The following is a 27214-nucleotide window of genomic DNA, read 5'->3' as shown; positions in this document are numbered from 1 at the left end:
ATATCGTTAAGACACGTCGAGCAAACATAGCTTGCGTGACAATATGATACTTGAAGTAGATGGGGACTTCAGGAGAATTCCTCGATTTGGATCACTAACGGAAATTACCGAATAATACCCCGGGCACTATTTATTAGTACCCTCCCGTTTTCAAACAAAATCTGATAATTTACGTATATTATACAGTATTCCATGCATAAATATGCTTTCGACAATAAGCCCACAAAATGATACTTGGTATTTGTATTGAAGTAACCATGTAACCCTGGGTTACGCAGTGGGTTGCGTTGTAGAGGGTACTATACGGGTAAGGGGTATTATTTGAGAATTTACGTTAGGTACGCTGACCGCATGAGAGATGTAGCGTTCCTCTCAGGGCCACCTTCTCAACTGAGGGGGGGGGGGGCTCGATGCGGACTCTGGTTCTCATTTACAGACTAGAGCGTGATGACGAGACGGGTAACAACTAACACCCGTTTTTACCGATGAGATCAGGTATTAGAGTCAATGTAAAATACATAAAGTGATGCCTGCCACATATGATTCCCTTTTAAATCCGGATATATCAGGCGTCTCGTTCTCACGCTCTAGTCTGTACTTTTAATACAATACGTGGTCGATATATTCTGTATGTTTTTGTGCTTCTGTTTAATTTGGTGTCCAAATACGCAGCAGTGTTCACTGCTAGGGTATTTAAAGGTTTACGAGACGCCTTCGAATGGAACCAGTACAGCTCGAAAACGAGGTACAGACAGAGCCGCTATGCCAGATTGCTAGATAACGCAAGGATAGGATAGCTACAGTGTGTTTGGTAAGTAACAGCGAGTTTAGCAAAAGTCATTAACAAAACAAACTACGGGAGCTCAGTGCAGCGCAGCCTGTACTGTGCTCCGATTGAAGAGAGACAACGATGATCTAGCAATAATAAAAAGCTGACTCTCGCCAATGTCAGCATGTGCTACATGTAGAGTTGTACTCCTCGAAGTCAATACCTCTGAATGTAGATTTCCACTTCATAAGTGAGCTAGATAGTTCATTTCTAAGGGCCACTCGAACCCAGGAGATCGTTTCTATGAGGTGGAATCGGCTTTTGCAGAGCAGCAGTATAAAGTGGGGTGGGGATACAAACAGAGTTCACGGTCAGTCGTCTCTTTCTGGGCACCCGCTCATGCTGGAAGGAGGAGCAAGCGGGCTCGTCATGGAGGCGTTGCAATCTTAATCAACCCGCACGGGGCAATTCGCAACGCACAACCTTGGAACCAACATCTGTGGACTGCCTATAGGCAGTTCATTAGGTGCATCCTGCAGGGAGAAGAGCTACTAGTAATGAATTTGTATGCCCCATCCGATCCCAAGGCGCGCAAGCAATTTTTTCAGCGGCTTGTCGACGCCCCAGTCCCCGACAACGTCAAGCTCGTAGTAGGGGGAACTTCAACTGCGTCACCGATTCATTTTTCGATAGGAGAACGAACGCGACAACTGGAGACGCAGGGCGAGCTGCGATGCACCAATGGCTGGAATCGCTACATTTAGTTGAAGCTCTGGACCACCTGAAGCTGGATGATATGGGCCTTAAAGCAAGGAATGATTTTGCGGCTGGCCATCAAACCTACTTCTACAAGCTTGCACATGAAAGGGTAGGCTCAAGCCGGATAGACAGGTGGTACCTCCAGCAAAATGCAGTTGTAGATTAAGCAAGTGAGCAAGATCGTGTGTCCAATTCGCTCGGACCATGACGGTGTTGCTCTCCAGCTGCAAAATCTCACAAATCCGCTGCGCAGCAAACGCCTGCCAAAAATTTACCCCATGCCTGAATACATGACTGCCGCCGCTAAAAATCTAATTTCTTCTCGAATCTGTGATTTTCACAAGCAAGCACACGATATAATGGGCGACGTGGACGCCGCGCGTTTAGCTGAGAGCTGGGATCGTTTCAAGAAGGGGCTAGTAGCTGAGCTCGGGGAGCTCAAGCGTCGACGAAAAATGACTCGAGGTTTTCGGCAGCGCATACGAAGAGTGCTGACGAAACTCAAGAAGTGTGAAAGCAGGGAACACGGAGCTTCGGACAAAAGGGAGCAGCTACTTTACCAACTTCAATCTATACAACAACGACGTAGAAGACTGCGGAGGCGGAACCTCTCGCGACAGCACACTTGGACTGGAAAAGCCAACACCAAGTTTTTCTTTCGCAGAATATGCACGAAGTTTAGTGACAACATTATTCATGACCTCAAGCAGAGTGGACTGCAAGCGAAACGGGATCCTGCGGACAAAGCTAATATTCTAGCAGATGCGTGGTTTCCTGTATTGAACAGCGGTAGCGTGGATGTCAAATCTATCGATGAATATGTGGAGGGGTGAAGAAAGGGTGGGCCAAATACGCTCTGAGCGACATGGATGACAAAAAAACAGAAGCAGAAGTGGAGGCAGCCATTCGCAAGTGCAAGCGTGGGAAATCCGCAGTCCCAGACAAACTTGGCAACGACTGGTACAAGGATCATTGTGATATTGTAGTGCCACTTTTGACGATTTTATACAATCGATGGATAGAAGAAGGAGCCTTTCCGTCGATGATGATGATGAGGTATATTGGATTACTTAAAAGTATCCTAACAACCGAGCCGATCAAAAGACCTGCAACTTGGCACGATCTAGATCTGCTGATGTCTGCCACCCTGGCTTTGGGCTGCCATGCCCGTATCCAGTTGCGCCTGCGCAAGCATGTAGATGTCTTGTCGTATAGCCTGCTCCACTCCCGATTTAGCCGCCGAACCGTCAAAGCGACAGCAGGCCAAGATTAACCCGTGGGTATTGGGAGTGACCCACACGAAGCAACGAACGGAGCCATCCACAGGCCTCCAGCGAAAGATTTGTCTTGGCTGAACTATACGACCTTCTATTGAGAGCACCGCGACCCTGTGAAGTGCTGTCCTAATGGGAGATGAAGGTGATCCCCCCGCTGCGAGCAAGGCAGAAGATGGAGGAAGCTGCAGCTGAGGGCAACGTGAGCCGTTCCTCCCTGGATAGCGGTGATTGCAAGCAGGAAGCAGCTACAGCTGGAAAGGAGAGTGGCAATACGGCTGATGATGAAGAGACGACTGAGCTTGGCCCAGCGTGTCCCCTTTCCAGTCCACCATCACCACCAGAAACAGCGCAATGTGAAGAAGAGCAAACCAGAAGAACCAGAAAAACCAGAAAACAAGAAAAACTGACAAAAACTATTCGACGGAAGAAGAACCAGAAGAAGAGCCTCGAGATGGACCACCAGGTGCGGCCTCACATGGGCTACCGTTCCCGACACTGTTCGATAACTTTCTGAGCCATGTTCAAGCCACCACCGGGGATAGAAGAGCCGTTACTCCCGTGTCGGTCAGCTCTGAGGATCGGTACCTCATGCAGGAGATGTTCACAACTGTCTTTAAGATGCATGGCAGTGGCGAGTTACCAGAGGAAAAAGATCACTTTCCGACGCTGTTGCAAGTCGAATTAGATGGGCTCCTACGGCTGTTTTGGGCCCAGGTCATGGAGGATGGAGCAACTTGCCAGCAGTGGAAGAACCGGCTTCGTGATCTCACGAAATCCATCTACGGCTCGCGTCGTTCTCTACTGGATACGATTGAACTAAGAGAGAGCGAGATGAAGGTCCGTACTACAACCACCTCTAACCCATGGTCTGCGAACCCGTTAGCACGAGCAGCAGATAGCCAGGAAGATGATCCAATGGAAGAAGCCAACCCGATTGTGCGCTTTCGGAGTGACGTGTATTCATCCGAGGAGATAGAAGCAATGCGGGCGGCGTACACTGAACAGCATGATTTCCCGGTTGAATTACGCGCACCAACGTCTGTGGAGATGATGATAACACAAGGCCTACTCGAAGGCAACATATTGGCGCAAGGACTACCTCAATCTCTAAAGAGGACGTGTGATAATGACATGCTCAGAGCAATCCAGAACACGATATATGCACAAGTTGAAGGAGAACTGTATTTCCAGCTACCTATGGAATTCCCCGTTTACCCCGATTTTCAAACGAGAGAGCGACTGGTGGGGGCTATTCTTCAAGGCGCTAAGCGAGGCGGCATTGATCAAGCCAAACTCACCCAGATGCTAGGCGAAACCAAGCAAGTGTGCTACAATTCTCAGCAGCACTCAGTGCACATGTTCTACTGGACACGAGAAACGAGCACACCGTGTTTAAGAGTGTACCATTTCGCAACCGGCGTTTTCTGTTGCTGAATGCCAGAACGGCCGACGGCCGACCGGGTGATACTCCAAAGCAGCGCAGTGCGAGAATTAGGAGGCGTCAAATTGGTGTAGACGGAGTGCGCAATGAACAGCAGCATGGTCGCTACCGAGTCAAGCTTCTCAACGTATCGCGATTTATGGATGAGGCAGCATTAGACGCCTTTATTCGCTCGAGGTTCTCAGGCAGCTACAGTACGTTCCAAGAACCGAAGTACGGGCGCCAAATGTTCCAGACGGGGGCATGGGAGATTTACTTCAAGTCCCCAGGGTGTCCATCGTTTTTGGACAAAGTGAAGTTCATCAACTGGATGGGAAAGAAGATTCTTGTGCAGCATGTCGGAACGAACCCAGCACCGCCGTGTTATAATTGTGGTGTATCCGGGCACGCAGTTGCTCATAGTCGTTCTCACTCAGATGCGTGGTCTCGTGGTAGTGGCTGTATAATAGTCACGACGAAAGAAATCTCTTGCTTTGACCGGCATAAATCCACGGTTACAAGTTTTCAGGAACAGGAAAATATGTGGAAGGATAAAACGAAGTCTAACCAAAATATCAGCGGAACTTCGTATGTCAGTCAGAATGTCAAGGAGCAGAACGGAAACTCCGAGTCTTGCCTTCCGTTGCAGGAGCCAAGAGTGCATGAGGAGTGGAAAACGCCATCTAAATCGAGAACGTTCCGCCCAGGAAAGACAGCACGAGAAGCGGCGGCCGAGTTATCTCAAGAGAACGCCTCGCGAGCTAAGGAGGATACTGAGCTACAGGAAGATGTTATTAACCTGGTCGATTTGTCGGACTCTTCATCTGATTCGGAGGGAGGAGAACAGCAATTGCCAAAGTCATCAGGCAAGACGTTTCTCGTGAGACCGGAGTCGTTGTCGAAGCAAAATCGGCTCAACTGCGAAGCTGTTTACAAGCGGCAACATTTGCGCGAGCCAGAAAGAGCAAGCCTTTGTCGGGACATTGACCTTGTCAGCGTCGGCCAGCTATCAGGGGTTGAAGTATTGAAGCGATGTGGACTAAATCCTGTTTCGACGCCAGGCACTGATAACTGTCAATTCTACACGATTGCTATGGCGTTGCTGAATGTTGATTTTTCGGGTCCTGAGACCGTAAAGGCGGTCGAAAGGGTGGCAATCAAACTGAAAAAGGGAGTCCAAATGGCAGCGGAACACGGGTTTGATGTGGAGTTTCCCCACGATATCAGAAAAACAATTCTCATCTCTCACATTCAGCGCGCTGGGGAGCTTCCTGTTCAGGAATCGTCGCAGTATCTCCGCGAATATATTGAGGACGTATGCAGCAGCAGCTCGAAGAGCACTGCTTTCATCCCTCGATCTTTTTGGGGATCTGAGCTGACTCTCTTGTTAGTAACGAAGCTACTCCAGCGACCGATCTATCTGGTCGTGGCACCAAGTGGTCTCGCTGATGCTAGTTATCAGATTTTCAAGCCCATCCGTAAAGTTACTTCTACTCATGAGCTGATGTCCGCAGGAGAATTTAAATATGGAGGTGAATCGGTTGGCCAATGGCTAACATCGCTGCAAGAAGATTGTGTTGAGGGGGAGAAGGCAGGAGCACTGCCGATTGTTATTCATTTTGGCTCTCAGCACTACACCCGACTACAATTTGGAGAATCACCCAGTGATGAATTGTTCGAGAATTGTTTTGCTTTGGAAGCTGTAGTGGCCGAGCAGCCAACACCCGTTCGCAACTCGAGCATGCAAGATAACCAGAGCCGATCAAATGAGCCAAACCGACAACAGGCAACGGCAGCGCATGCACAAAATGAAGATTTAATTACAGCACTTCAGGATTCAGATCTATCCGAAAGAGAGCAGACAGAGCTACAAGAAATACTCATGAATGGAGGACAGCGTAAGCAGGAGCTACAAGCTTTCCCAGCTCAAGGTCCACATGGACTAGCCCCGGGTCTGCAAAAACTTCTGCTCAATCTCAATTGGGACGAAAGCTCGCAAGTCGATTTGATCACTAGGATGACTGGAGAACCCAAAACAACGTTAGTTCGTTGGCAGCAGAGACTGCTAGAAGATGGGGTCGACAGCACAACCACGCCAGACGATGATGACGTGGATATGGAAGCATCAAATACTTCGGAATGGACTCCAAGTATCGCCTCATCTGGATCGAGTCGTGAAGCGAATTGTCCACTAGGCTCTAACGTCCCAAAAGCGCCTCCGGATAGCCAATGGAGTAGATTCACTGGAGGTGGTAGGAGCACGGAGCGCATTAAAAGAGATGAGTGGAATGCGCTGGAAGAAAGATGGGAAAACTTCAGCTCAGTACCATTTCCCCGGCTCCCGGCTGATGCAGTGACCTGGAAAAACGCGGTGACTGCGCATCCAAATGTATTGCTCGAGTGGCTACAGCAAGTTGACTCGCCTGAATATGTGCTGAGGACGCTCAAAGTTAATACGATTCTGGACTGGGCCCGTCAATATCGAATTGATTGTCTTATCATTGGCATAGCTAAGCTTGGTGAAGTGATTGAACGACGACGAAATGAAGGTGTCGATGTGGATGCAGAAGCTGTCAATTCGATGATGTCGTGGCTTGATTTCTTCCGGAAGGAAAGAGCTACAATGGTTGATGACAGCTATCTTCACTCTCCGGATTTGTGGGGTGTTCTGAACAAGCTCAAGCCCGACGCTGTTCAGCTCCTTCAACTTTGTAGAAAGCGGAAAACGGATTACCTCTCGCGGAAACTCATCGCTGCATTTGTGTATGCACCTGAACTAGGCAGAATGCAAGGGCGTCCTGAATCGATAGAGTTCTCCACAAGAGAGGTTCTCAATCGATTTCTTCTTGCACTTCAGCGGTTCCCTAGTGTGCAGAGGGCATTTTACGCAAACTCTTCGGATGGAGACTGGGCCGCGCTAGAATCTCTACTAGCGATACAGAATGAAACTATTGCAGCGACCGAATCGGAGGCCATGCAGGATTAGATGAACCAAGATGCTGAATACTACCGCAATGGAGGACTCGGACCTATATACAGAACTGCAGCAAATGGCAGATTTGTTTTATGGATCTGGGTTAGATAGCAAGAAAACAAACAGCATCGAGCAGAACTACATGCGATTACACAGAATTTACTAGGCTTTAAAAAGGAGCGTCGATCTGGGTGGCTGCGTGGTTGGAAACAACGTACAAGTCTGCGACCAGCCGACGTTATATATGTACAAGATACTCACCTGAAGACAAGTGAGGAAATTGATGAGGTAGCAGAAATGTGGAACCGGGTGTGGGGTATTATGGAGCCGAAACAACCCCTCAGTTACTGGTCGAAGATGGAAGGATCGTCAGGAGGCATTGGTATTCTATTGCAGCCGAATATTGCAGCTCAAGTCAGCCCGTGGAGACCAAGTGAGTGGACGGGACGACGAATTGGACTACGCTTTCGAGAATGGACTCTAGTAAACATCTACGCGCCAACGGACAGGAAGGCTCAACGCAGTTTTTATAGCGATCTGCAGAGTTGGATTTCAAAAGTCAAGCTGCTTCTACTGGGGGGAGATTTTAATGCCGTTCTGCAGCCTTCTCATGATCGAATAATTAATGGATTACCAAGTGCGAAGTCCTGTGAAAGTGTCGAGCTTGACCGACTGGTAGATCAGCTCGACCTACTCGATGCGGTACAGCTCACAACACATGCCAACGAAGATAGCGTTCCTGACCCCTTGACGCATTTTAGTTTTTGGAGAAAGCAGTCTGCAAGCAGACTGGATCGCTTCTACATGAGCAATGATCTTGCGGGACTAGCGCAATGGATTGAAGCACGGCCACCGAGCAATAAATCCGATCATCAGGAAGTACGGCTCTGGCTCACGCTACGTAAATCCAGTGCAGGGAGGAAAAATAAATCGCACTACCCTTTTCGAAGCGCTTCACCAGAATGGGTTCATAAACAAATCCGGAAAAGACTACACAAGTTGAAAGCGACATTTCTCCAATAAAGCTGCCCAGCAAGAGCATGGGATACGTTTGCTAGGCAGATCTCTATAATGCTCAGCGACGTGGCGCGAATGGATAAGGAAAGAACTACGTCTTACTACAACAATTTGAGGAAGTGCCTGAATTGTGAAGCCAAATCACGAGAGGACTTACAGCGAATCGCCGACAATTCCCGTGTACGACAAGGCCAACGAGCGTTTGGCAGAACTCTACAACCGACGGTAGCCAATCTTAAAAACATCTACAAACGGCACGCGGATTGGCAACGTGATCAAACGACCTCTGATATTTCTCCATCGCCTGGTCGCTACTACCCCGAATCAATGCCAGTAGCAGAAAAAATGGCAAGTGAATGGAACCATATAATGGGGGGCTCACACGCAACTCTCGATCCATCAGAAATGCAGAAAGCTCTCCGAGAATTTCATATGATCCCGGATTCCCAACGCTTACGCCCGGAGGAGAAGCAACAACTTGTGAATCCCATCGTAGAGAAACAAGTTGCTGATGCGATCGACAAACTCCCTGGTGATAAATCTGGAGGCACTACGGGTCTCTCGCATGATTTTTACAAGGACTTCAAGGATGAGATGGCGGAATACTCGTCAATCTGCGGCGTGGAGCTCAAGTCGCCGGGAGGACCAATCAGCGGGCAGTGCGGCGATAGAGCCAGCTGACCCAGCGGTCCGGCCAATCAGAACGCGCCGGTGAGCATCGAGAGCGCTCTGATTGGCCACGACTGGACGACGGCGACTCCCTTGTGGAGCCAGTCGTTCCTGGCGACCAGCGAAAGGCATGCATGCACCTGGCCGGCGTGCTTGCACGCCACGGCTGGGCAGCTCGGGGGTGAAGCCGCGGACCAAGCTGGATTTCTGCGTCGCTGCGTGCGGCGGCGTATTGCGGCGGTCTTTTGACCGTCAGCCGGAAGGCGGGGCCTGTGGGGGGTCCACGGTGGTCTACATGTAGCCCATCGCGCCGTTTCCCATTACAAACCAGGCCACGGGTGACGCCGTGGGCCCTCCTGGTCGTCATAGCCTACAAAGGTTGCGTGCAATACTGGCAGGTCACCAGATCGTCGGGTGTGCGGCACTCCAACGTGCGCACACCCTCCACAGCACTCGTAGTGACGCGCGGGAGCATGCTGTCAGTCAACGTGGCCTGCGCTACATGGAGCTGGCTGCGACGGGGTGGTCCTCTCATGGTGCACTCATGGTGCGGTGGGGCGAAGAAAATCGCAGTGGCAGAGACCCAGATACGGCTGACTCGGGGAAGGTGACGACACGTCGCCGCATAAAGCGCTGCTGGGGCGCTCGCTGGTGGCCTGCAACACATTGGGAAGAAGGAACGCACGTCGGCCCAGGAAAATGCAGTGGAGAACTCAAGCTTCGGAGGGCAGGCGCTGCTGACGGAGCAGCGGGACCGCGTTCGCTGTCCGCGGTACCAAATCGACGGAAGTCGAGTAGTCCGTTTCAACTATTCGGCGGGGCATCGGGAGATATGAGCTCGGTGTTGGCGGTGGATGCGTCGGTCGTTATCTTAGTTAGGATAAATGAACTCAATCTAACCTCAACCTTGAAATGAAATGGCGGAATGTCTTACGATGGTCTATCAGGCGATTCAGAAGGGTGCAGCGGTACCGAGCTCGTTCCTTGACGCCGTGGTTGTTCCACTCCGGACGAAGGGAGACTCAAGAAATGCAATGGACTATCGTCCAATCTCTCTGCTCAACACAGCTTACACAATCCTAGGCAGAATTTATGCGGAACAGATCCATCTATTTCTCCCACGGATAATCAGTTTGGCTCAACAAGGGTTTGTGCGGGGCAGGCTCATGACTAAAAGTGTAACAGTCGTCCAAGCACTGTTGCTGACCCAGCTGGAGGACGCAAGCATTGCATAGGCTGACTCGGCCGCCATCCTTGGGCTCGACGAGTGCAAAGCCAACGACACATTGGATCGCAGCTTCCTGCTCACGGCTTTGACGGAATTTGGTTTTCCGCAAGGGTTTCTTGATGTGCTTCACAGTTTGCACACAGGAACCTCGGCAAGTTGGGGTAGAGTCATCGAAGTGGGAGATTAATTCAGGAATTCGTCAAGGATGCCCGCTCGCACCTCTTCTCTTTATTTTGGCGATTGATTTTCTTGGTCGAGCGATTGCTTCTCACCCTGAAATTAATGGTCTGGAAATTCCGGGTTCTGGAGGTAGACGACAGGTTTTTAATGGATTCGTAGATGATTGTACAGTTTTTCTACCAGCTACCCGTCAAATCGTTCCGCTGAACCACCTTCTACAACAGTTTGGAGGAATGTCGGGATTGAAGGTCCAGCCCAAGAAAAGTGTACTGATCCCGTTGAATACAGCATGGTCTCAGAAGCGGTGTCATGGTTACCCTGTGCTTGCAAAAGGTGATACCACTCGTATCTTGGGTTATCACTTTGGTAATCACGATACGGCAGGCTACAATTGGGAAATACGGCTCATGAATTGTAAGAAACGATTGCAAGTTGCGACCCAGGTTACTAATTCCGTGAAGCAACGGGTAGTCCTCTTCAATACGGTAATACTACCAGCGATCTTGTTCACTGGTATGCATTTCACTGTACCGATAGAGATTCTGAAGCGGCTCGAGCGACTCCAAAAAAGATTTATATGGAAAGGTACAACGAAGGAGGTCAATGCTCGGCATAAAATCTCACCTGGATTAGTTTTTGCGCCTGAGGAGCAAGGCGGCATGGGGCTCCAAAGTATTCAAGAGGCGCTTACTATCACCCGGATTAATCAAGCGGAGCAGTGGATCCAGACTTCACCGGACAACTATCAAGTAGCTTGGCATTGGTTGGCGCACCCTACAATACCAACTTCTCGGGACTGTTGCGCCTTTACTCCAACGACAAAAGCTCAAGCAAATCAAGTACGCCGCAAAAAGCAATCGGGATGGATGTCGACGGTGCAAGCTCAAGGTAGAAGTGAACTTTGGGCGTACTTGACAGACCGGTTGATTGTACCGCACGCTGATCGTGATCAACTGAAAAAGTGGGTGATTTTCGCGAATCGATTATCTGTTTTTGGGTTCGAGGGGATACAATCAAGTGTATGCTAAACGTGTCGGTGAGCGAGCAAGGCGCGGTTGTAGACTCTGACTATTGGAGAACCAGCAAGTGGAGCAGTAACGCGTTTATAGTAGATGCAAAAGGGAAGCCCCTTCGGCATCAAGATTTCCCGTTGTTCCAGCCTTGCACGCTAATGAAGCTGCAAGTTAGGGTTGAATCGCCAGGAGTGTATCCATTGACGCCTCCAAGAGGTACAAAACCGTTTACGATCAGACATTATCGCCAAATGAGGCGTTGGTGTGCTAGCATTTTTGCTTGCGTTCCAGCGAGGGTGTGGACATCGACGCTGGCACCCACCAGGCCGAGAAATTTTCCTGCTCTGTCGCAGCAGTACTCATGGCGTGCAGATAGCGACCGCAATGTTCTTGCATTCGTACCTGGTAACCCTCACGAACCAGTCCTGAAACTAGTCCAAGACGCTAGAGGATGGACATGGAAAATTGCGTATCGAAACGCGGCCCAGATTGCCACGCACCAAGCGCTCAAAGACGTTGTCTCGATAGCATGGAAACCAGCTTCCAAACGCATCTACAAAGCGATCAAAGGATTTCTCAAATTGCGACAACTATCTCAGTTTACCAATGCTGTACTACTTCGAGAGCACCTGCCTGTCAAGCTATGGGACTACCTGCAAGAACAATTTTCGCCGGAGGAGGAACTATCCCAACACCGTTCGTCAATTAGGCTCAGTCTACAGCGATATCAGGACTCTATAGTTTAAACAAACGTAAATAGAGGACCTCTGAACACACGTATAGCCTGCTCCAATGAGGGGAAGCTTTTCGTAAGTGGGTCGACCCCGGGATTGTCGTCGGAGTCGAGTGGCGACCCAGTCGTAGCAAGTAGTACACAACCTGTGTTGGCGCTTGGGTGAATGTGATGCCATGCATCTACCCGTATCCGATCTGCTAGCCGTCTGCACTTTAGATACAAACGCTTCAGGTTCTCCTTCTTGAGAAGGCGTCTGTCGCGAAGGTAGCGGACCACCACTGTTGAGTCTCCTGCCACATGAATCCCGCGGAGATTTAACTCATATGCTCGATTGAGTAGTTGGAGTAGCGAGTGTAGAGCAGCCGCGTTCGCTGTGCAGTTATCCGGTGGTTGCACTCTGCTGTAGTATGCCGTTGTTGTCTGGCGTACCAGCACGTAACCAAATCCCCCATGCCGCTTGGGGTTCGATGACCGGCCATGAAAGAATCCCACGGGCTGCCGCACTGTAGCTGTTGGGATGCAAGGGGCAAGTTGTATTGTTGTCCACAGCGCGGCTTGCATCCGTTGCGCCACCTTCCACTCCGGATATCGCGTCTTCGTGAGAGGTATGTCCAGCGTTACTTGCCTGTACGCTTGTCGAAGGCGGGCATTTAGTCTGGCAATGCGGGCCTGGTCATTCGATGGGGATTCCGGGGCAGGATGCAGCAGATCCAGACGATTTCTCCATATTATAGCCATCACTGTAGCCACCGCTGCTCTCCAGTATCTATTCGCAACGCCGTAAAGACAATCTTACATCTCTGTGACGTTTTCATGTTCTCTTTGGATCTGTGATAGTTGGGTCAGGACCTGTTCCGGCGGGTGGCGCAGCTGAAGTGAGAAGATTTCCGCCAGAGTAAGCACGCTGGTGATGCCGTCAGCGTTCATCCACCCCCCGAGGACCACCCTCCACATCCGTTGCGCTGATTCACACCTCCAGAAGATGTGTGAGAGCGTGGAACGCTCCCCATTGCATGCTGCGTGTGGACACGCATGCGAGTTCTGGCTGTCATTCCATCCTGACAGTCGGCGTAGCTTGAATCGGTAGAGGAGTTCGTAGTTGTAGACCGAGATCCCACTAATTTTCCGTAAGTCATTCCAGGCAACGTGTGCGATTGCCGCGCCGATGCTCGGGTCTTCGGCTATCCATGCCGCTGCAGCTTTATCCAATAGTGCTTTCCCAGCTTCGGCTAGTCGGCTTCCCACAATGCGTTTGTAGGCCGTGTGTTTTCGTCTCCAGCGGCGCTTGCCTGCCCAAACAGGAGAAATCCGAGTCAGCCGTTTTTGTGGAGTGCAGAAGGTGGTCTGCGCCGTAGTTTCCAGCTCCGTAGCCACTACATCGTCCAGAGTAGCATCATGACGAATGTTCACGCGCTTAGCTGGACCAGTACTTTGTACGTGGTAGACTCTTGCTGCCGGTGGCATCGAAACCTGAAAGTTGTGGTGGGATCCCACATTGTGAGTGACTCGTAATGTATTAAGAGGTGCTGGCTTTCGTAGAAAACCAGGATAAGTCGTCATTATCAGCAATACCAGGTGCCTGAATTGACGCGCTTGCTTGGATGACATCGAGTATTCAATCCGTTCTGCGCGCCACTTCACTACACCCTGCCGAATCCAAGTGTAGCTTATCACATCGCCAACCTTTGAGCCTTTGTCGGCTAATAAGTTGAAGGCTCTTCGTATCGAATGGGGTTCCCCTGGCCGCACTGACCACGGTAAATCGAAGATATTCGTGTCCATGACGCCCTCGGCAATGAATTCACCCTTATCCGCGCCTAGTGCTCGTTCAATTCTTGCCACAGGTCCAGATAAAATGGCAGTCAGGTCACATTCGGGCTCCCCAGTCACCCAACGAGTAGTCACCCCTTCCGCGTTGGTGCATGCTAGGCGTGCTTCGCGTCGTGATTTACTGAGTCTGTTGTTTTGGGGCTGGTTGCGGCAAATCGGAACCACTTGTCGCCGGTACCGCGAAGTGTCTTGCCTGCTGCGCTCGGTGGAATTTTGATTACTTCGGGGACCAGAGGAGTCGGACCAACCAATTCTGCTCGCCTAAGTATATCTCCAGCTATTCGCACGATGGGGGTGCACGAGAGCGCCCATATCTCCGTCATTTTGGCACTCATAGCGATAAGTTCTGTTACGATGTTGGGCAAGTTGAAACCTCCTTCCGTTGGGGGAAGTTCGGCTGCTATTCCACCTAGCCATCCTTTTACTTTCCCGACTGGTTTTGCAAATGAACTTCTCCAGACAAAGTTCCGTATCCGGCTGCTAGTTTCGATGAGGGTCTTCTTAGTTGGCCACGCGTGTTTGGCCACGAATCTCAGTTTGGGCAAGATTATAGCGTTTGCCAGTTCGGCCCGCTGGGTGACCGAGTTTGTTTTCGCAACAGCAAGTGCTAACCTGCTGGTCAGTGCTCCAAAAGCTCTGTCCCAAACCTTCTTCACATCTGACACCGTGGTGGCCCAGTGACCCAGGTAGCGACACTCGCTTTGACGTTGAATAGGATAGTCAATCTCCGACTAATCGGCTTGTACACTTAGTGGGAAAGCGACCGACTTCTCGATATTGACCCGTAGTCCTGAGAGCTGCGAGAATTGTTTGACTACTGCAAGCACTGCCGGTTGTGCACGTGCGTCGTCCACGTAAATGGCTGTGTCATCTGCGTAACCTGCAACTTTGAGGTCAGTAGCTCCATCCGCCCCCAGAGCCTTTCCGTCGAGTTTTTAGCAAGGCTACATCTTTAGTATTATGAAAAGGAGACGCGAGCTTGCCGCTGAACTATAGACCGATAGCCTTGCTCAACTCCGACTACAAGATCCTGACCCGCATTTTCACACGAAGACTGCGTTCTCACATTTCGAACCTGGTCCACGAAACACAATTCGGGTTTGTTCCCGACCGAAGAATTCACACCGCTATCAACTTGTTCGAGGCGGCAAAGCGCGTTTGCAAAACCAACCCAGAACTTCTAGTCGCTCAAGCACTCCTACTCGATTTCGCAAAAGCGTATGATATGCTCGATCGTCACTACTTGCTGGCAGTGCTACGGGCCAAAGGGTTCCCGCCAAAATTTTGCCGCATGGTCGAAGTGACGCACACCAATACAACAGCTACGCTTCTCGCTAATGGATACCCCTCGGCGCCAATACCAGTTACTAGAGGCATAAGACAAGGCTGCCACTGGCTCCCGTACTCTTTATTCTAGCTGCGGACCTCCTCTATGACGAACTCGAGGCAACGGCAGATGCTTGTGGTATCATGCTACATGAGCAAACCGGGGCTTATCGACTTCACGTTGCTGGATATGCTGACGACACTGCAATATATATCAAGCACCGGAAAATGCAAGCCGAAATGATCGCAGCGGTGGGACGCTTCTCAGAGCGGTCGGGGCTCCAGGTCAACGTCGATAAATCAATTGCGATCCCCCTCGGAATCTTTCAGGCTAACCCTCCGCGTGAAATGAATGTTGACAAGCCCATAATTGCTCAGCACGATGGATAAGTTAGTGTGTGATCTCCGTTTCCAACAATCAGCACTTCGTCAGTGGGGCAAACATGCATTATGAAAATTAGGGTGCGGAGTGGCGGCCCCAAAACTCAATTGCTGCTTCGCGCCCTCATGTGATAGTGCACTTGTTTCACGTGATAGTGCACTTGTTTCACCTGTGCCAAACTGTGCCGTAGCTCGAGTTCGAGTCACATCTCAGCTTCCCGACTGTGCGTCAGCTCGAGTCGGTGTAGCTGCAGACAACTGTGCCGAAGCTCGAGTTGCTGCCAAACAATTTCCCCTGCGCGACTATGCATGTGCTCGAGTCGGCAATTTTCCGCTGACAACTGTGCCGAGGCTCGAGTTGTAACCAAATGATCTCTCCAAGACCAAAATCGCGATTTCAGCTGACGACTGTGCCAGAGCTCGAGCCGTAGTGAAGTGAAAACAGCCGCGACTGTGCATGTGCTCGAGTCTGCGACTTCTTCGCCTGACAATGCTAACCGGGGCTCGACTTGATGTGCACTCTAACACATTAGGCTTGCAATATCGCGCGAGCCTTCGGCCGACAAAACTGGGTATTCCTCGAAGGCATTGGATAACCGTCTACCGAGCACTTTGATCACCAACCGGTCTGCACCTGCATTTAGGAGCTTCGTCGCACCTCCAATTCTGACGGAATGCGTGGAGTACCGTGCTGGATCAAGCCCTACACTGACCACAGCTTGTTTGATCAGAAAGGCCATCGCCTTTGAAGTGATGCCTCGACGACTTGATGTGGCTAACGCAGGATCACTTGGTAGAGTACCGTAATTGATTGCCGCTTTGTAGATCCATCGAGCACCTAGTATTGGACAAATCGTGTCGTCACCTGAAGCATGCAGGTACCGTAGTTCTTCGCGGCCGTATTGATTGTTCTTTGCCCCCGTGAGCTTGATGCAGACCATTCGAGCTTGACGAGGGGTGGTCGCTTGGCCATGCCCGTCCAGGAAAGAGATATCGCCGAGCCGTAGAATGTAGTCGTGACATGTACAAGTATTCGGATCGCCGAAGGAGGAAGAAGTAAGCGAGAAGTAGACCGCCCCAAATCAATTGGTGTCGTCGCTGCGTGCGAGTGAGGAGCCCACGAACGGCAAGTACCAGGGGCACCGTAATTGGCTGCTTCTTGCGAACAGGATCAATGAACCGCCGAATCCCCCGGAGAAGTATTGCATGGCTAGTATTTACACCAGGATCGTAGCCCTTGTAATTACGGTGGTACCACCTGACAGCGCACAGTTTACCACAAATTGTAGAGTACTGGTTGCCTCGTTTTTGCCGGTACATACCATAGCGCCAAAGAAAAACTGCGAATGCCCCAAGCTGGGCTGCGTTCCGATCAATTGCATCGCGACCGAGCCAGGCAGAGTAATTCATGAACGCACACCACTCTTCCCACTGTCTCCATGCTCTGCCGTAGCTTTGAGTGGAGGTTTCTGCGAGTGCACCTGCTCGCAAAAGTGCTCCCAAAGCCTCGAGGGCTTCCTCAACTCGGGTGGCACTTCCACCTGCGTCCAAGACAACGAAATGTTAGCAAATAATTCCCTGTGTGTCTGCGATTGCCACACCCGGCTGCCCGCGTCTGCAAATCCATTTTCTCCACCCGGAACATGGTGTGCAGTCGTATAAAAGTTGTAGCGAACCTCCATCAACGCCAGCGAACGCAAGAGAAGTTGAGCCAGGCTATTCCTACTGGACCGCTTGTTGCTCCAGCACACAGCCGATTGGTTGTCAATGTTGAAGCGTACGTGATGCGATCGCGACGAGGTCGAGTGCCAGTAGCCCCCCCCCCCCCCCCCAAATTGCTGCCGCTAACACCGCACTTAGTAATTCACGGACATTAATGTCAAAGTTATTCCCACCCTGTTTAAGCTGCGAAATCTCGTGCCGTTCTTCTTCGTCGAATTGCACAAGAAGGAACTCTTTTCGGGCGGGAAAAGCGGCGCACAAGCCCCCGTCGCACGCATCCATAATAATGGTGAAGTCGGGTGTAGCGCGCTCGGCAAATCTGTCGAATCCCACGCGATTCAGCGGTGCAATGTCCAAAATGATGAGAAATCACCTCAGATCATCCTTCACATCATCGTTCAGGCGAATGCGAGCGTAGCGGTTTGCTTTCCGATGCAGCGACGCTACCCGTTGGAAAAAAGCTGCTGCTGGACGCACACACGTAGTGATGTGGCGTAGGCTTCCCAGGAGCTGATCTAAGCCATTTCGGGTCGTAGATACAGCACTAAGCATTCCGAGAACTCTGGAGCGAGCCTTTTCTATTTTCTCCTTGGGCATCGACAAGGTTCCTTCCTCCAAGGACCAGTTTAGCCCAAGCGCCTTGCCGTTGACAAACCATAACGAGAACTTGTCGCCATTGCACGCTTGGGTCCTAGTACCTCCGTCATAGCCGATCGTAACGCAATATTAGCTTCAGGTAGACGTGTGCCGATGTCTGGTTTCACGCAGATGTAGTCGTCGCACCACGCCGAGCATGTGAAAGGCTCTCGCTCTTCCTGAATCATTCCGCTCCACGAAGGTGCTGAGTGCTCGTACAGGTGCTTAATGGCCGCACCGGCAACCCAGTAGTACCCGGGAGCGTCTGTCCAACCAAATGGACAACTCAGATCGATAACGAGGATGCCCAGTTCGGGTACACAACCAGAAAATCGCCCAACGTAGTCAGACTGGATTGGGATATGCCGGAAAGCGGCATTCACATCTTTCACATCTCCTGTCATCATCTGAGTGTCGTGTCCTGCTTCTCGAAGCTCGACGATTCGCCGGGCGACGACGGGCGCTCCATCATACGTAATGTCAATCGCGTCGCCAGGCAAAGTCTCATCATTTACAGAATCACCACTCGGAAAGGATAATTCGTGTATGATCCTCGCATCAATATCCATTGGCACGGAACCTTTTGCCACTGCACCAAACGGACTGCACGTCAAGCCATTTAGCACCTCAAATAGACTGATGTCCAGCACTAGATATTGGTTGGCGTCTTGACCTTTTCGAATATTCTTGGCGAGTATGTTCAGAGCCCGGGTCGCTGATCCGTGATCTTTTGGAGGCTCCGCTTGACGCGAATGCTGTGACTTCCATCGTGGCCGGACACCATGATGCACAATCTGCTCCCACAACTGGCGATGGGGGTACGACTGCCAAGCTCTGTTCCGAGTTGGAATCTCAAGCGCCTTGTTGGGTCTAGTATCGTCCGGCGTCTCGTTTCGCAGCAGTCGTACAAATTCCGGCAGCGTGCATCCAGATCGACGGATGTATTCACTAAACGCGCGTTGTTTTTCACGATCAATCAGAAACAGTGGTGCCGTCTCGGTGTCTTCTTGCGTAGGGAACGCTGCCGGGGGCGCAAATCAAATTTTTGTAACGCTGCATGGAGCCGTACACGTCCTGCTTCCTGGTGCAGCTCGAGTAGCCTCGTCCGTGCGGCTTGTGTTGTTGCAAACCGCTTTTGGAGCTGGCGAACATGTACAGAGGGCGACGGATCTGCCTGTGAGGAGACGTTGGCGCCCCGTGGGGAAGAAACTTGCTGCAAGTCCACACGTGTGGTGTTCGATAGTGGGCGTTGCAAATCCAAAGGTGCCGGAACGCCCAACGGTTCACCTTGGCCCCATCAGAGATCTTGAAATTCAGCACTGAATCCACCGAAGTTCTTCGTAATGTAGTTTCGTACGACATCGGGGAGCTTTTTCGGCTTGAAGTGGCCGCGCTCACCGAATACACAGGTACCATCATTTCCGCGACAGGGCTGGTTTGAAAGGTACTTCATGCACAAAGACTTTCCGTTCTCCACAGGGAGTCCCTTAAGGACTGCAGCCGGGACTCCCAGACGATTGACGGTGCGATCCGATCTTTTCACTGTTGGGCCGGAACCCTGGCGCTTAGCGTGTCGCCCGCGATCACCATGACTTGGACAGCCTTCGAACTTTACCAAGCGCTGAGTAAGCTCCGCATGTCGCCTCTCAGAGACGTTCTGCATCAGCTGCTGATAGGATTCGTGCGTTACTGAAAATTGGAGAGTAACGATGCTGCACGCTTGGTCCTCACCCTGCGCCAGCAATGCTCGAAGCATTTCGAACCGTTCATCAATCCAGTATGCGAGCTCGTCAATTGCGAGGGCATCGAGCGAGACACGATTGCGAATCAGCACACTGACGAATGCCCGAGCGTGTTCAGAAAGCTTTACGATCTCGGCCGAACACGCGATAGTGACCACACTACAGAGGCATGACAGAGCATCGACCAGCTCCGTGAGCGTCTTGAAGCTGTCCATGGCTGGCATGACGTTCTTGGTCGAAAAGTCAGTCATGTTATAGCGATGTCGAAGTTCGCGAGCTTCATTCACACTAAGTAGACGAAAGTTGCGAATCGATAAACCACGTTGACCAAAATCCAAAGAGAAAAAACGACACAGGACAGCTGGGTGTAGCAACAAAGGCAGACTTTGACCCTCACATTGCAGAGATTCCACATACACATCAGGAGATAGCTTGGCATACTTACGTGAGACGGCTCGGTTGTGAATACTCAGTGCCACCGCAGATGGCCTGAATTGCTGCTTTAAAACTCGACCCCAACACAGGCAGCGTATGGGTCCGCGAGAGAGAGACACCATTTTGAGCACTCATCATATCATCAAGTTCCGCGATAGCGGAATGAGACTCCGCCTGGTTATGAAGCCCTTGCATGCGGCGGCGCGGCCGTCCTTGATCGGCGCCCTGTTCGTCGTCGGACCGCACACGTTTTGTTCGTGTTGCTGGTAATGGCAGCGACACTTCCAGCGAGTCACTATCTTCGTCTGAGTCGAGTAGCCGCGCGTCCTGAGAAGCGCGTACTGTCCGGGTAGGTGCTCCGTCTGGCTTCTGAAGTACTGTGGCCGCATCTGGAGCCGCTGGGCCTGCAACCTGAGCTGCTCTTCAAAGGAGGCTGGTGAACAAGGTTGCACCGACCTCGATGTTAGCTGGTGGACGTCGCCGCCCAGAGTTGTAGTAGACGTAATTGAGAACGGACTTAATAGAGACTCGAGGAACTTGTCCACGCGAGCAATCATAGAGAGGGATCTGGGTTTCTTCGTCGGTAGGTAAAATGTCATACCGCCAAAAAATCGTTGCCAAATTGCGGGTAGCACGACGCTGGCGGCCTTCTCCATTAAAATCGGCAGAAACTTGTTTGTGAAAGCTCTGCATCTCGCCCAACATCACGTCACACACTGAGCGGTGTAGACACGGCCGCATTGCATAGCTCTCCACGGGTAATTCATCAAAGGCTGACTCATCGAATGGTACGGATTCCGGTCCATCGCTGAAAATGAGGTGTAGCGTGCTGACCGCCGGCTCCGCCACCGACGTGTAACCGACCACAACCCCATAATCCCATCTTCTCGGACCGTCACTCGGGATTCTCGCCAGGCACAGGTAGCCCCCCACATAGGTTCCGATGCCACTGATGCTTCCGCCTCCGTAACCACGCGTTTCTCCACTCTTGTCGCAGCGAGGTCGACCTCGTAATCGTCAGCATCCCTCCAGCGGCCGCTCAAGGCCTTCTTAATCGGGAGATCTTCCGAACCCGCCAATGGCGCTCGGGCCATACCGTAGCAGTAGCCGGGCGTGTCGAAGGCGCTCGGGCGTAGGTAGTAGTACGTAAGGGTCTCCATCGACGCAGCGCGAGAGAGGGCACTTGGTGAGGCTGAACGATTGAGCTCGAACTGGAGAAAAGAAGAATGAGAGCTACCTGCTCGCACTGCTGCTCGCAGTCGTTTTCAGTCGAAGTCGCTCACGATTCTGGGGGCGTGCCAAACGCGGCACAACGATGACGAAGTTGCATTGTAGCACCACCACTGCCGGGGTATCCGGGCGTGGGGGATGCCCCTAAACATGATGCAATGCGGGCTTCTGCAGCATTTGCGACGCCATCCGCGATGTCAACTGCCCACTTATGCGCGTGTATCGTTCGACTGCGTCGGACTTCCATCTCCCAAACAGCTTCACTGCCAGACTATCAAAACCAGCATTAAACAGCGCCGTAGCGCCGCCACTTCGAAGGGAGTGCGAGGCGTAGTCTTGCGGATTATGGCCAGCTCGACCAGCAGCAGCCTTTATCGCTCTTACCACGTCGGATACTTGCAAATTGTGAGATGCATCCACCTTGCACAGTAACTCGCCCGCATCAATACGGAGCGCCTCGTGGTGACGAACTAGGTACCATGCTGCTAGTACAAGGCAACACCACCGATGCCCAGATCTCGCCAATTCTCGAGAAGTACCCTTGCCAAATTGGTCAGATTTACTCCCTCGAAATTGTAGAATCACCGAAGTCACATCATGAAGGTTTCGGCTCTAGCATCCACAAATTCGACGTCCGCTCTCCGATTTGAGTAGTCGTGCATCCTTGAACCTTGAGCCAAATATTCGGATCTTCTCAAAAGAAAGAAGAAGCCCAGTACCGAAGCCCCCCAAATGACACGGTGCTGGGCAACTGCGAAATCGAGGAGCTCATGCAGGCACTTGAGGATTGCGCTTGTAACGGGAGGTTGTGGCTTGCTTGATGGGTCTTTCCGCCGCATTCCGGTGATAGCGAGTTGGTGGCCCGGCAAAAGGCCGACGATGTAACCAAGGGTTCGCCTACGATGCCACGCAATATGGCTGACTTTAGAGAGCACGGTCGAGGCAGAATTCCTCGATCCCGATTTTCCCCAGCCATATTTCCAGCAGTTCGTGGCGAAAAGGGCGAGCTGGTACGAATGTTGCTGGCGGTCTTCTGGCAGCCATTTTGCGAATTGAAGCCGCTCACACCTTCTACACCACTGTGTCCATGTGCTTGCATACTTGATCTTGGACGTTGTGGCCAGTGACTCGGACTGAAGAGATTCGAGAAGTCGATGTAAATTTTCCTGCATTCTTGTGGAACTTGTGTCTGCACCCAACACGAAGAAAAATTAGTCCATCGAGCAATGTATGGTTCGGTCCAAGCTCGCGAAGCTGCATCAGCCATCCAATTGGCCGATCCTGGAATATGATCCGCCGATACTCGAAGGTTGAAATACACTTCAGCCAGACCAATCGCCCGATTTATTTCTTGGCTGAACGCGTTGTTGGAGTGCATCCGATTGCACCAACTCACGGCTGCGGCATTGTCACTCCGACACTTGACATGAATTGTGCGTCCGTTCGCTTGATTGAAAAATCGTCATGGCCGCTACCAACTTTGTCGATGAGCAATTTCTCTTCGTCATCAAACTGGATCTGTATTTATGACTCGCAGGCGGGATCAAGCACGGCTAGCCCGAGGTTGGACGCGTCCGTATACAGCTCCACGTCCGGTGCCGGCAGCTCGCCAAACATCGCAAGCGGTAATTCAGCAAAACAACCATGCATTAAAATGTGCCGAAACCACACGTGATCTGTTTTGGTCCCTGCTGTAAGTTTAATTCTGCCGAACCGTGGTGCTGATGTACACAGTGTCTGCAATCGTTGGTACAACGGCTTGGCTGTTGGCAGACAATTAGCCACGTGGCAAAGAGAACCCAGTAGCTTGTACAGTTCGGATTTTGACGCTGTGCCGCGTTGCTCCACCGCACTGGCGCGAGCACGAGCTTTAGCGATCTTCTCTTCTGGTATCGATACGGTGCGACGCTCGGTGTTCCATAGTAGACCCAGAGCAACAATTTCCACACTCCATTCCGAAACGTTTGCCTCATTGATCGAACGGGGCCCTAAGACAGCCAACATAGCGTGTCGTAAAGTAGCTTCAGCGAGTTCTAACCTGTTCTGGACATCCGGTTCGACCAAGACATGGTCATCTACCCACTCGTAAGGAAACAATGGGTTCGTGTCGCTCGAGTCGGACACCGCTGCAGGTGAACTTCTGCCCATTTGCCACGTGATGGCACGGCCAAAGAGTGTGTAGCAGGGGGGCGAACCTGACCAGCCAAATGGTGCCGCCATATCGACGACGAGAATGCCGAGTTCTTTCACATATGCCGCCATTCTGAAGACCTAGTTTGCGCGTGTTCTTAAGTGGCGAAAGGCACTCTCGAGATCTCCCTTGAGGATGCGTATCCGGCCTGCATGCCCTGCTTTTGCTAAACTGTCGATGCGCCGTGCGATAACTACCACTGACTCGTATCTCACTTTGGGCACCGACTCGACAATAAATGCAGCGTTTATACAGTCGTCTTTTGGGTAGGATAAGTCGTGAATTGTGCGCACTTCCTCCATCGGGTCCACATCCTTCTTCTCAACAGCACCGAGCGGACTGCAGATTAGTTCTGGCCACCGCTCAATGATATCAGCATCAACTATCAAATATTGACCGGAGTCTTGGCCATCCCGAATGCTTCTTGTGACAGCACGTAGGTAACGTCGGCAGGAACCATGGTTCTTCGGTGGTGGCCGCCGCGGTCTCGGCCCTTGTCTCCACCCCACGTCGATGCCCTTCTCAGCAATTTCAACGAGTAGATCGAGATGTTGATAGCCGTTAAGAACTGTCCGCAGCCGGACAGGATCGATGGCTTTGTTCGGTCTGCTGTCTATGCTATTTTCACCCCGCACATCGCGTAGCCTCTTCCAGGGACATATTGTGCGTGCGAATTACGGGCAGGCTACTTCGTCAATTGCGTAGACAGGAGATGCGGGTCGCTTTGCACTAACGAACCCCCGTTTGCGGTGCAGGACGGAAATTCGAGCTTCGGCCCGAAGTAAATCCGCTTCCAAACATGATTGAATCTCTCGCGCCGAATCCAATGACAGACTAATGTGGGCGTGACTGCAACACCTCAACCGACAAACGCATGCACCCTCCACCGGCAACTGCTACGACCCAAGTGATTTTGAACGCAAGTCAGCTACCCGGGTGCAGGATACCTTGCCGGTCTCGCTCCTTGCGTCTGCCTCTGTGTCATAACAAGGCCTCGATTGACGACTATCTGTGCAACCAGCCGCCATTGGCGCTGTCGGATTTACCGCAGATCCCGCCGACTGCGCACAAATTACCTCGCCAATCATGCTCGTTGTTGTGGGTACCCTAATTGAGTCGCGTAGGGGCCTCGATTGCACGCGTAATCTAGACTGGTCCAACACCGTCTGAGATCCATCACTTGAATTGATTGTGTTAACGCAGTTTGCTACTTGACCTCGCGCCACCCTATCGGCTTTGCATGGCACCGCCGACGGTCGGTCGTTTTGCGTTCGTGATGGATACATTGCCAGACCAGTCTGAACGAGTCATAACTCTTTGTGCTCGTCCTTCAGCCCACCAAAGCGCCTGTCAATCTCTTTTTTCACGATCGCGGGTAGCTGCTTGGGAACGAAATGCCCATGCTCGCTGGGACAACCGCCATCACTGTCCACCGCACAACCCGCCGCTGAGAGAAAACGCATGCACAGTCGTCGCGACTTTCCTGATGCGGGGTCGTTCTGCACTGGTAATTTGCGAAGTACTTCCTTAGGGATTCGCCCAAATCGCTTCTTACCGTCGTGGTTGCGGCCGTTGCGGAGCTGGGATCCTTGTTCAACGTGGCCCTCAAGCCGTGCTGGTCCCGACATCATCTCATGTCGTACATCCTGCACTTGCCGATGCACCTTTATAAACATCACATCCTTGAGCAACCGGTCATCGGTCGTACAACGTTGCTGTACGGCTCGAAGCTCACCACCTTCATCAGACGCTGTACGAAAATCCTCGAGAACGTCGTTTACCCAGAAAACTAAGCTAGAAATCTCTTTTGGCGTCCACGATACCTGCGATAGCGTGTGTGCGGTGAACTTCACGATGGTCTCAACCAATTCGACCAGTTCAGCACAGCAAAACTCGCGAGCATAGGTGAGGAAACCCTGGCAGAGTCCACAACATCTTCGATGCGCGATGCCGGCGATGCCGCCGAGAATTCTGCAGTTGCGGACAAATTGTCAAAGTTTGAACCACCGGCCTCCAACCAAGCCACCCGCTCATCCCTCGATAGTCTTGCAAAGTGTCGAATCGAAAGACCACCAGAACCGAAACGAATATCATAGGCCCGCGTACAAATTCCAGGTACGGCTTTGAACTCCACGTGCTCGGACCGAACTAAACCTCTGCAAAACACATTGGCAGACTTACCTTTGTGCTTCTCCGTTGTTATGCGCTCGTGAACTAATTCCTGCTCCTCGGACGGTGCAAATGCGTACTTAGACGACTTCTTTCCCCTTGTCGTAGGGGATGGCTTCTGTACGTGAGTACGCATGGTACCACCACCCTCCGCCGGCTGCGCTTTGACGTTGGCCTCCTTCCTAATCATCAAGAAACGCTCGAGAAGGTCCGGTTCGTCGCTTATTTTTGCGATAATCAACGCGTCTTGATCAATAGCGGTTTGAACTCGTTGTCGCTTGGAGGGGACGTGGCCATCGTCGCCGTTGGCAACCGTGACCTCTTGCTGTCGTTTTGTCACGTGTTGTGTGGTAGTGTTTGCCCGACCAACTTCAGCACCGCGTTCCGATTCGTCTTGGGGCGAGTCATCGTCGTCTGCAAACGGGTCAAAGAGCTCTTCCACGTCCTGAACCGAGCCGCGAGACAAAGCGGATGTGCTCCGAAGCGGTTGGGGCGTTGGTGGTATGCAAAATGAGTTGCCTACGCTGCGTGGCACTGGTGACACCCCTCCGTCGACGTAATAAGCGAAATTTATAGCGTGCTGGAGTGGAAAATGAGCTTCCTCTCCTGTTCTTGGGTCGATCCACTAGGGTGATTTTCCTCACTCATCAGACCTTCCAGTATCTCGGACACTTGATTTGAAGCAGAACTACCGCCGGTACCGAGCAGCTGACTCAGAATTGACTGCTCCATCGCCTCTAGGTCAGTAGGACTCCACTCGTCGCTTCTGAACTCGACGTCTTCAAGCAACAGAACAATCACTGGTGGCACCACTGACACTGCAGCTGCCGCTGCCACAAAATCATGACCACCGGATCCTGCTCTGGTCGACCGAGGTCACTTGTCCATACTGAACCTCTCCAGCTAAACTGACGGACACGGGTCGTCGGAGCAACGAGATCTGACCGGCCTGAGAAACTTCACTGGCCCGAACCACGTGATCTTCGGCGACGGCACGTTCCAGTTTCCCTTCGCCTCCTTCCAAGCTGCGAAACGTCACCTCCTCCGAGTCTAGCTGTAAGACCTTAGCATAAAATGGATGCTCTGCTTCGAACTGCACCACTTCAGGTGTCAGGTGAAGGAAGGAGCGGCTTGTAAGTCTCACCATGACCGGAGTGCTGAAGGCTGAAAGCTAAAGCAGGAGGGCTTAAGCGGCAGACAGAGATTCTGAAACTAACGCTACGACCTCTATGACTGCTCCTAGCACTTGAGCGTTGGTTTCATCTCTGCTTTCTCTCCTCAAAAGCTATTTTCACCTTGAACTTGAAAATATCCATTCCTAACTGCCTCCGTGCTGTCGGTAAATGCCGCCTTCCTCTCCTGCGGCGCTTCCCGCCTTGGATCCTGAAACCAACCCTTCAATACTCATCGCAGTTCAGACTTACGCACGCTTCATAGAAGAACGATTCGGCCGCTTTGTCGGAGAAGGCGTCAAGCAGCTGAAACTGCGCGATCTGCCACTCTTTACTTC

The 27214-nt window shown here is 51.7% G+C and overlaps 9 protein-coding genes across 9 annotated transcripts; 5 read left to right on the top strand and 4 right to left on the bottom strand.

Moving 5' to 3' along the window:
• Positions 1-3573: 3573 nt before the first annotated feature.
• Positions 3574-4023, top strand: PHYSODRAFT_448792 (hypothetical protein; the record flags this gene model as incomplete). Its single annotated transcript, XM_009529319.1, has 2 exons — positions 3574-3754; positions 3947-4023. Coding segments are annotated over 2 exons (258 nt in total), but the record flags the coding sequence as incomplete, so codon positions are not given.
• An 84-nt stretch (positions 4024-4107) lies between these two features.
• Positions 4108-4634, top strand: PHYSODRAFT_454714 (hypothetical protein; the record flags this gene model as incomplete). Its single annotated transcript, XM_009529318.1, has 2 exons — positions 4108-4205; positions 4295-4634. Coding segments are annotated over 2 exons (438 nt in total), but the record flags the coding sequence as incomplete, so codon positions are not given.
• An 897-nt stretch (positions 4635-5531) lies between these two features.
• On the top strand, positions 5532-5792 carry PHYSODRAFT_376083 (hypothetical protein; the record flags this gene model as incomplete). The annotated part of the gene is made up of 1 exon (XM_009529317.1): positions 5532-5792. A coding segment is annotated over one exon (261 nt), but the record flags the coding sequence as incomplete, so codon positions are not given.
• A 2913-nt stretch (positions 5793-8705) lies between these two features.
• On the top strand, positions 8706-10054 carry PHYSODRAFT_375547 (hypothetical protein; the record flags this gene model as incomplete). Its single annotated transcript, XM_009529316.1, has 2 exons — positions 8706-8837; positions 9833-10054. Coding segments are annotated over 2 exons (354 nt in total), but the record flags the coding sequence as incomplete, so codon positions are not given.
• Positions 10055-10505: 451 nt separating this feature from the next.
• On the top strand, positions 10506-10910 carry PHYSODRAFT_380350 (hypothetical protein; the record flags this gene model as incomplete). Its single annotated transcript, XM_009529315.1, has 1 exon — positions 10506-10910. A coding segment is annotated over one exon (405 nt), but the record flags the coding sequence as incomplete, so codon positions are not given.
• Positions 10911-16100: 5190 nt separating this feature from the next.
• On the bottom strand, positions 16101-16319 carry PHYSODRAFT_499774 (hypothetical protein; the record flags this gene model as incomplete). Its single annotated transcript, XM_009529314.1, has 1 exon — positions 16101-16319. One exon carries the CDS (start codon positions 16317-16319, stop codon positions 16101-16103), a length of 219 nt encoding a protein of 72 aa, XP_009527609.1.
• A 666-nt stretch (positions 16320-16985) lies between these two features.
• On the bottom strand, positions 16986-21274 carry PHYSODRAFT_332316 (hypothetical protein; the record flags this gene model as incomplete). Its single annotated transcript, XM_009529313.1, has 4 exons — positions 16986-17120; positions 18000-18958; positions 19669-19909; positions 21008-21274. 4 exons carry the CDS (start codon positions 21272-21274, stop codon positions 16986-16988), a joined length of 1602 nt encoding a protein of 533 aa, XP_009527608.1.
• Positions 21275-21934: 660 nt separating this feature from the next.
• On the bottom strand, positions 21935-22794 carry PHYSODRAFT_503337 (hypothetical protein; the record flags this gene model as incomplete). The annotated part of the gene is given in 2 exon segments (XM_009529312.1): positions 21935-22510; positions 22528-22794. Coding segments are annotated over 2 exon segments (843 nt in total), but the record flags the coding sequence as incomplete, so codon positions are not given.
• A 2104-nt stretch (positions 22795-24898) lies between these two features.
• PHYSODRAFT_332315 (hypothetical protein) lies at positions 24899-26851 on the bottom strand (the record flags this gene model as incomplete). The annotated part of the gene is made up of 5 exons (XM_009529311.1): positions 24899-24960; positions 25091-25285; positions 25717-26118; positions 26358-26528; positions 26614-26851. 5 exons carry the CDS (start codon positions 26849-26851, stop codon positions 24899-24901), a joined length of 1068 nt encoding a protein of 355 aa, XP_009527606.1.
• Positions 26852-27214: the final 363 nt, after the last annotated feature.

The sequence above is a fragment of the Phytophthora sojae genome, assembly GCF_000149755.1.
Source record: "Phytophthora sojae unplaced genomic scaffold PHYSOscaffold_4, whole genome shotgun sequence".
Taxonomy (NCBI): domain Eukaryota; phylum Oomycota; class Peronosporomycetes; order Peronosporales; family Peronosporaceae; genus Phytophthora; species Phytophthora sojae.
The sequence above is the reverse complement of the archived record's forward strand: the minus strand, read 5'-3'. Positions and strand labels throughout refer to the sequence as shown.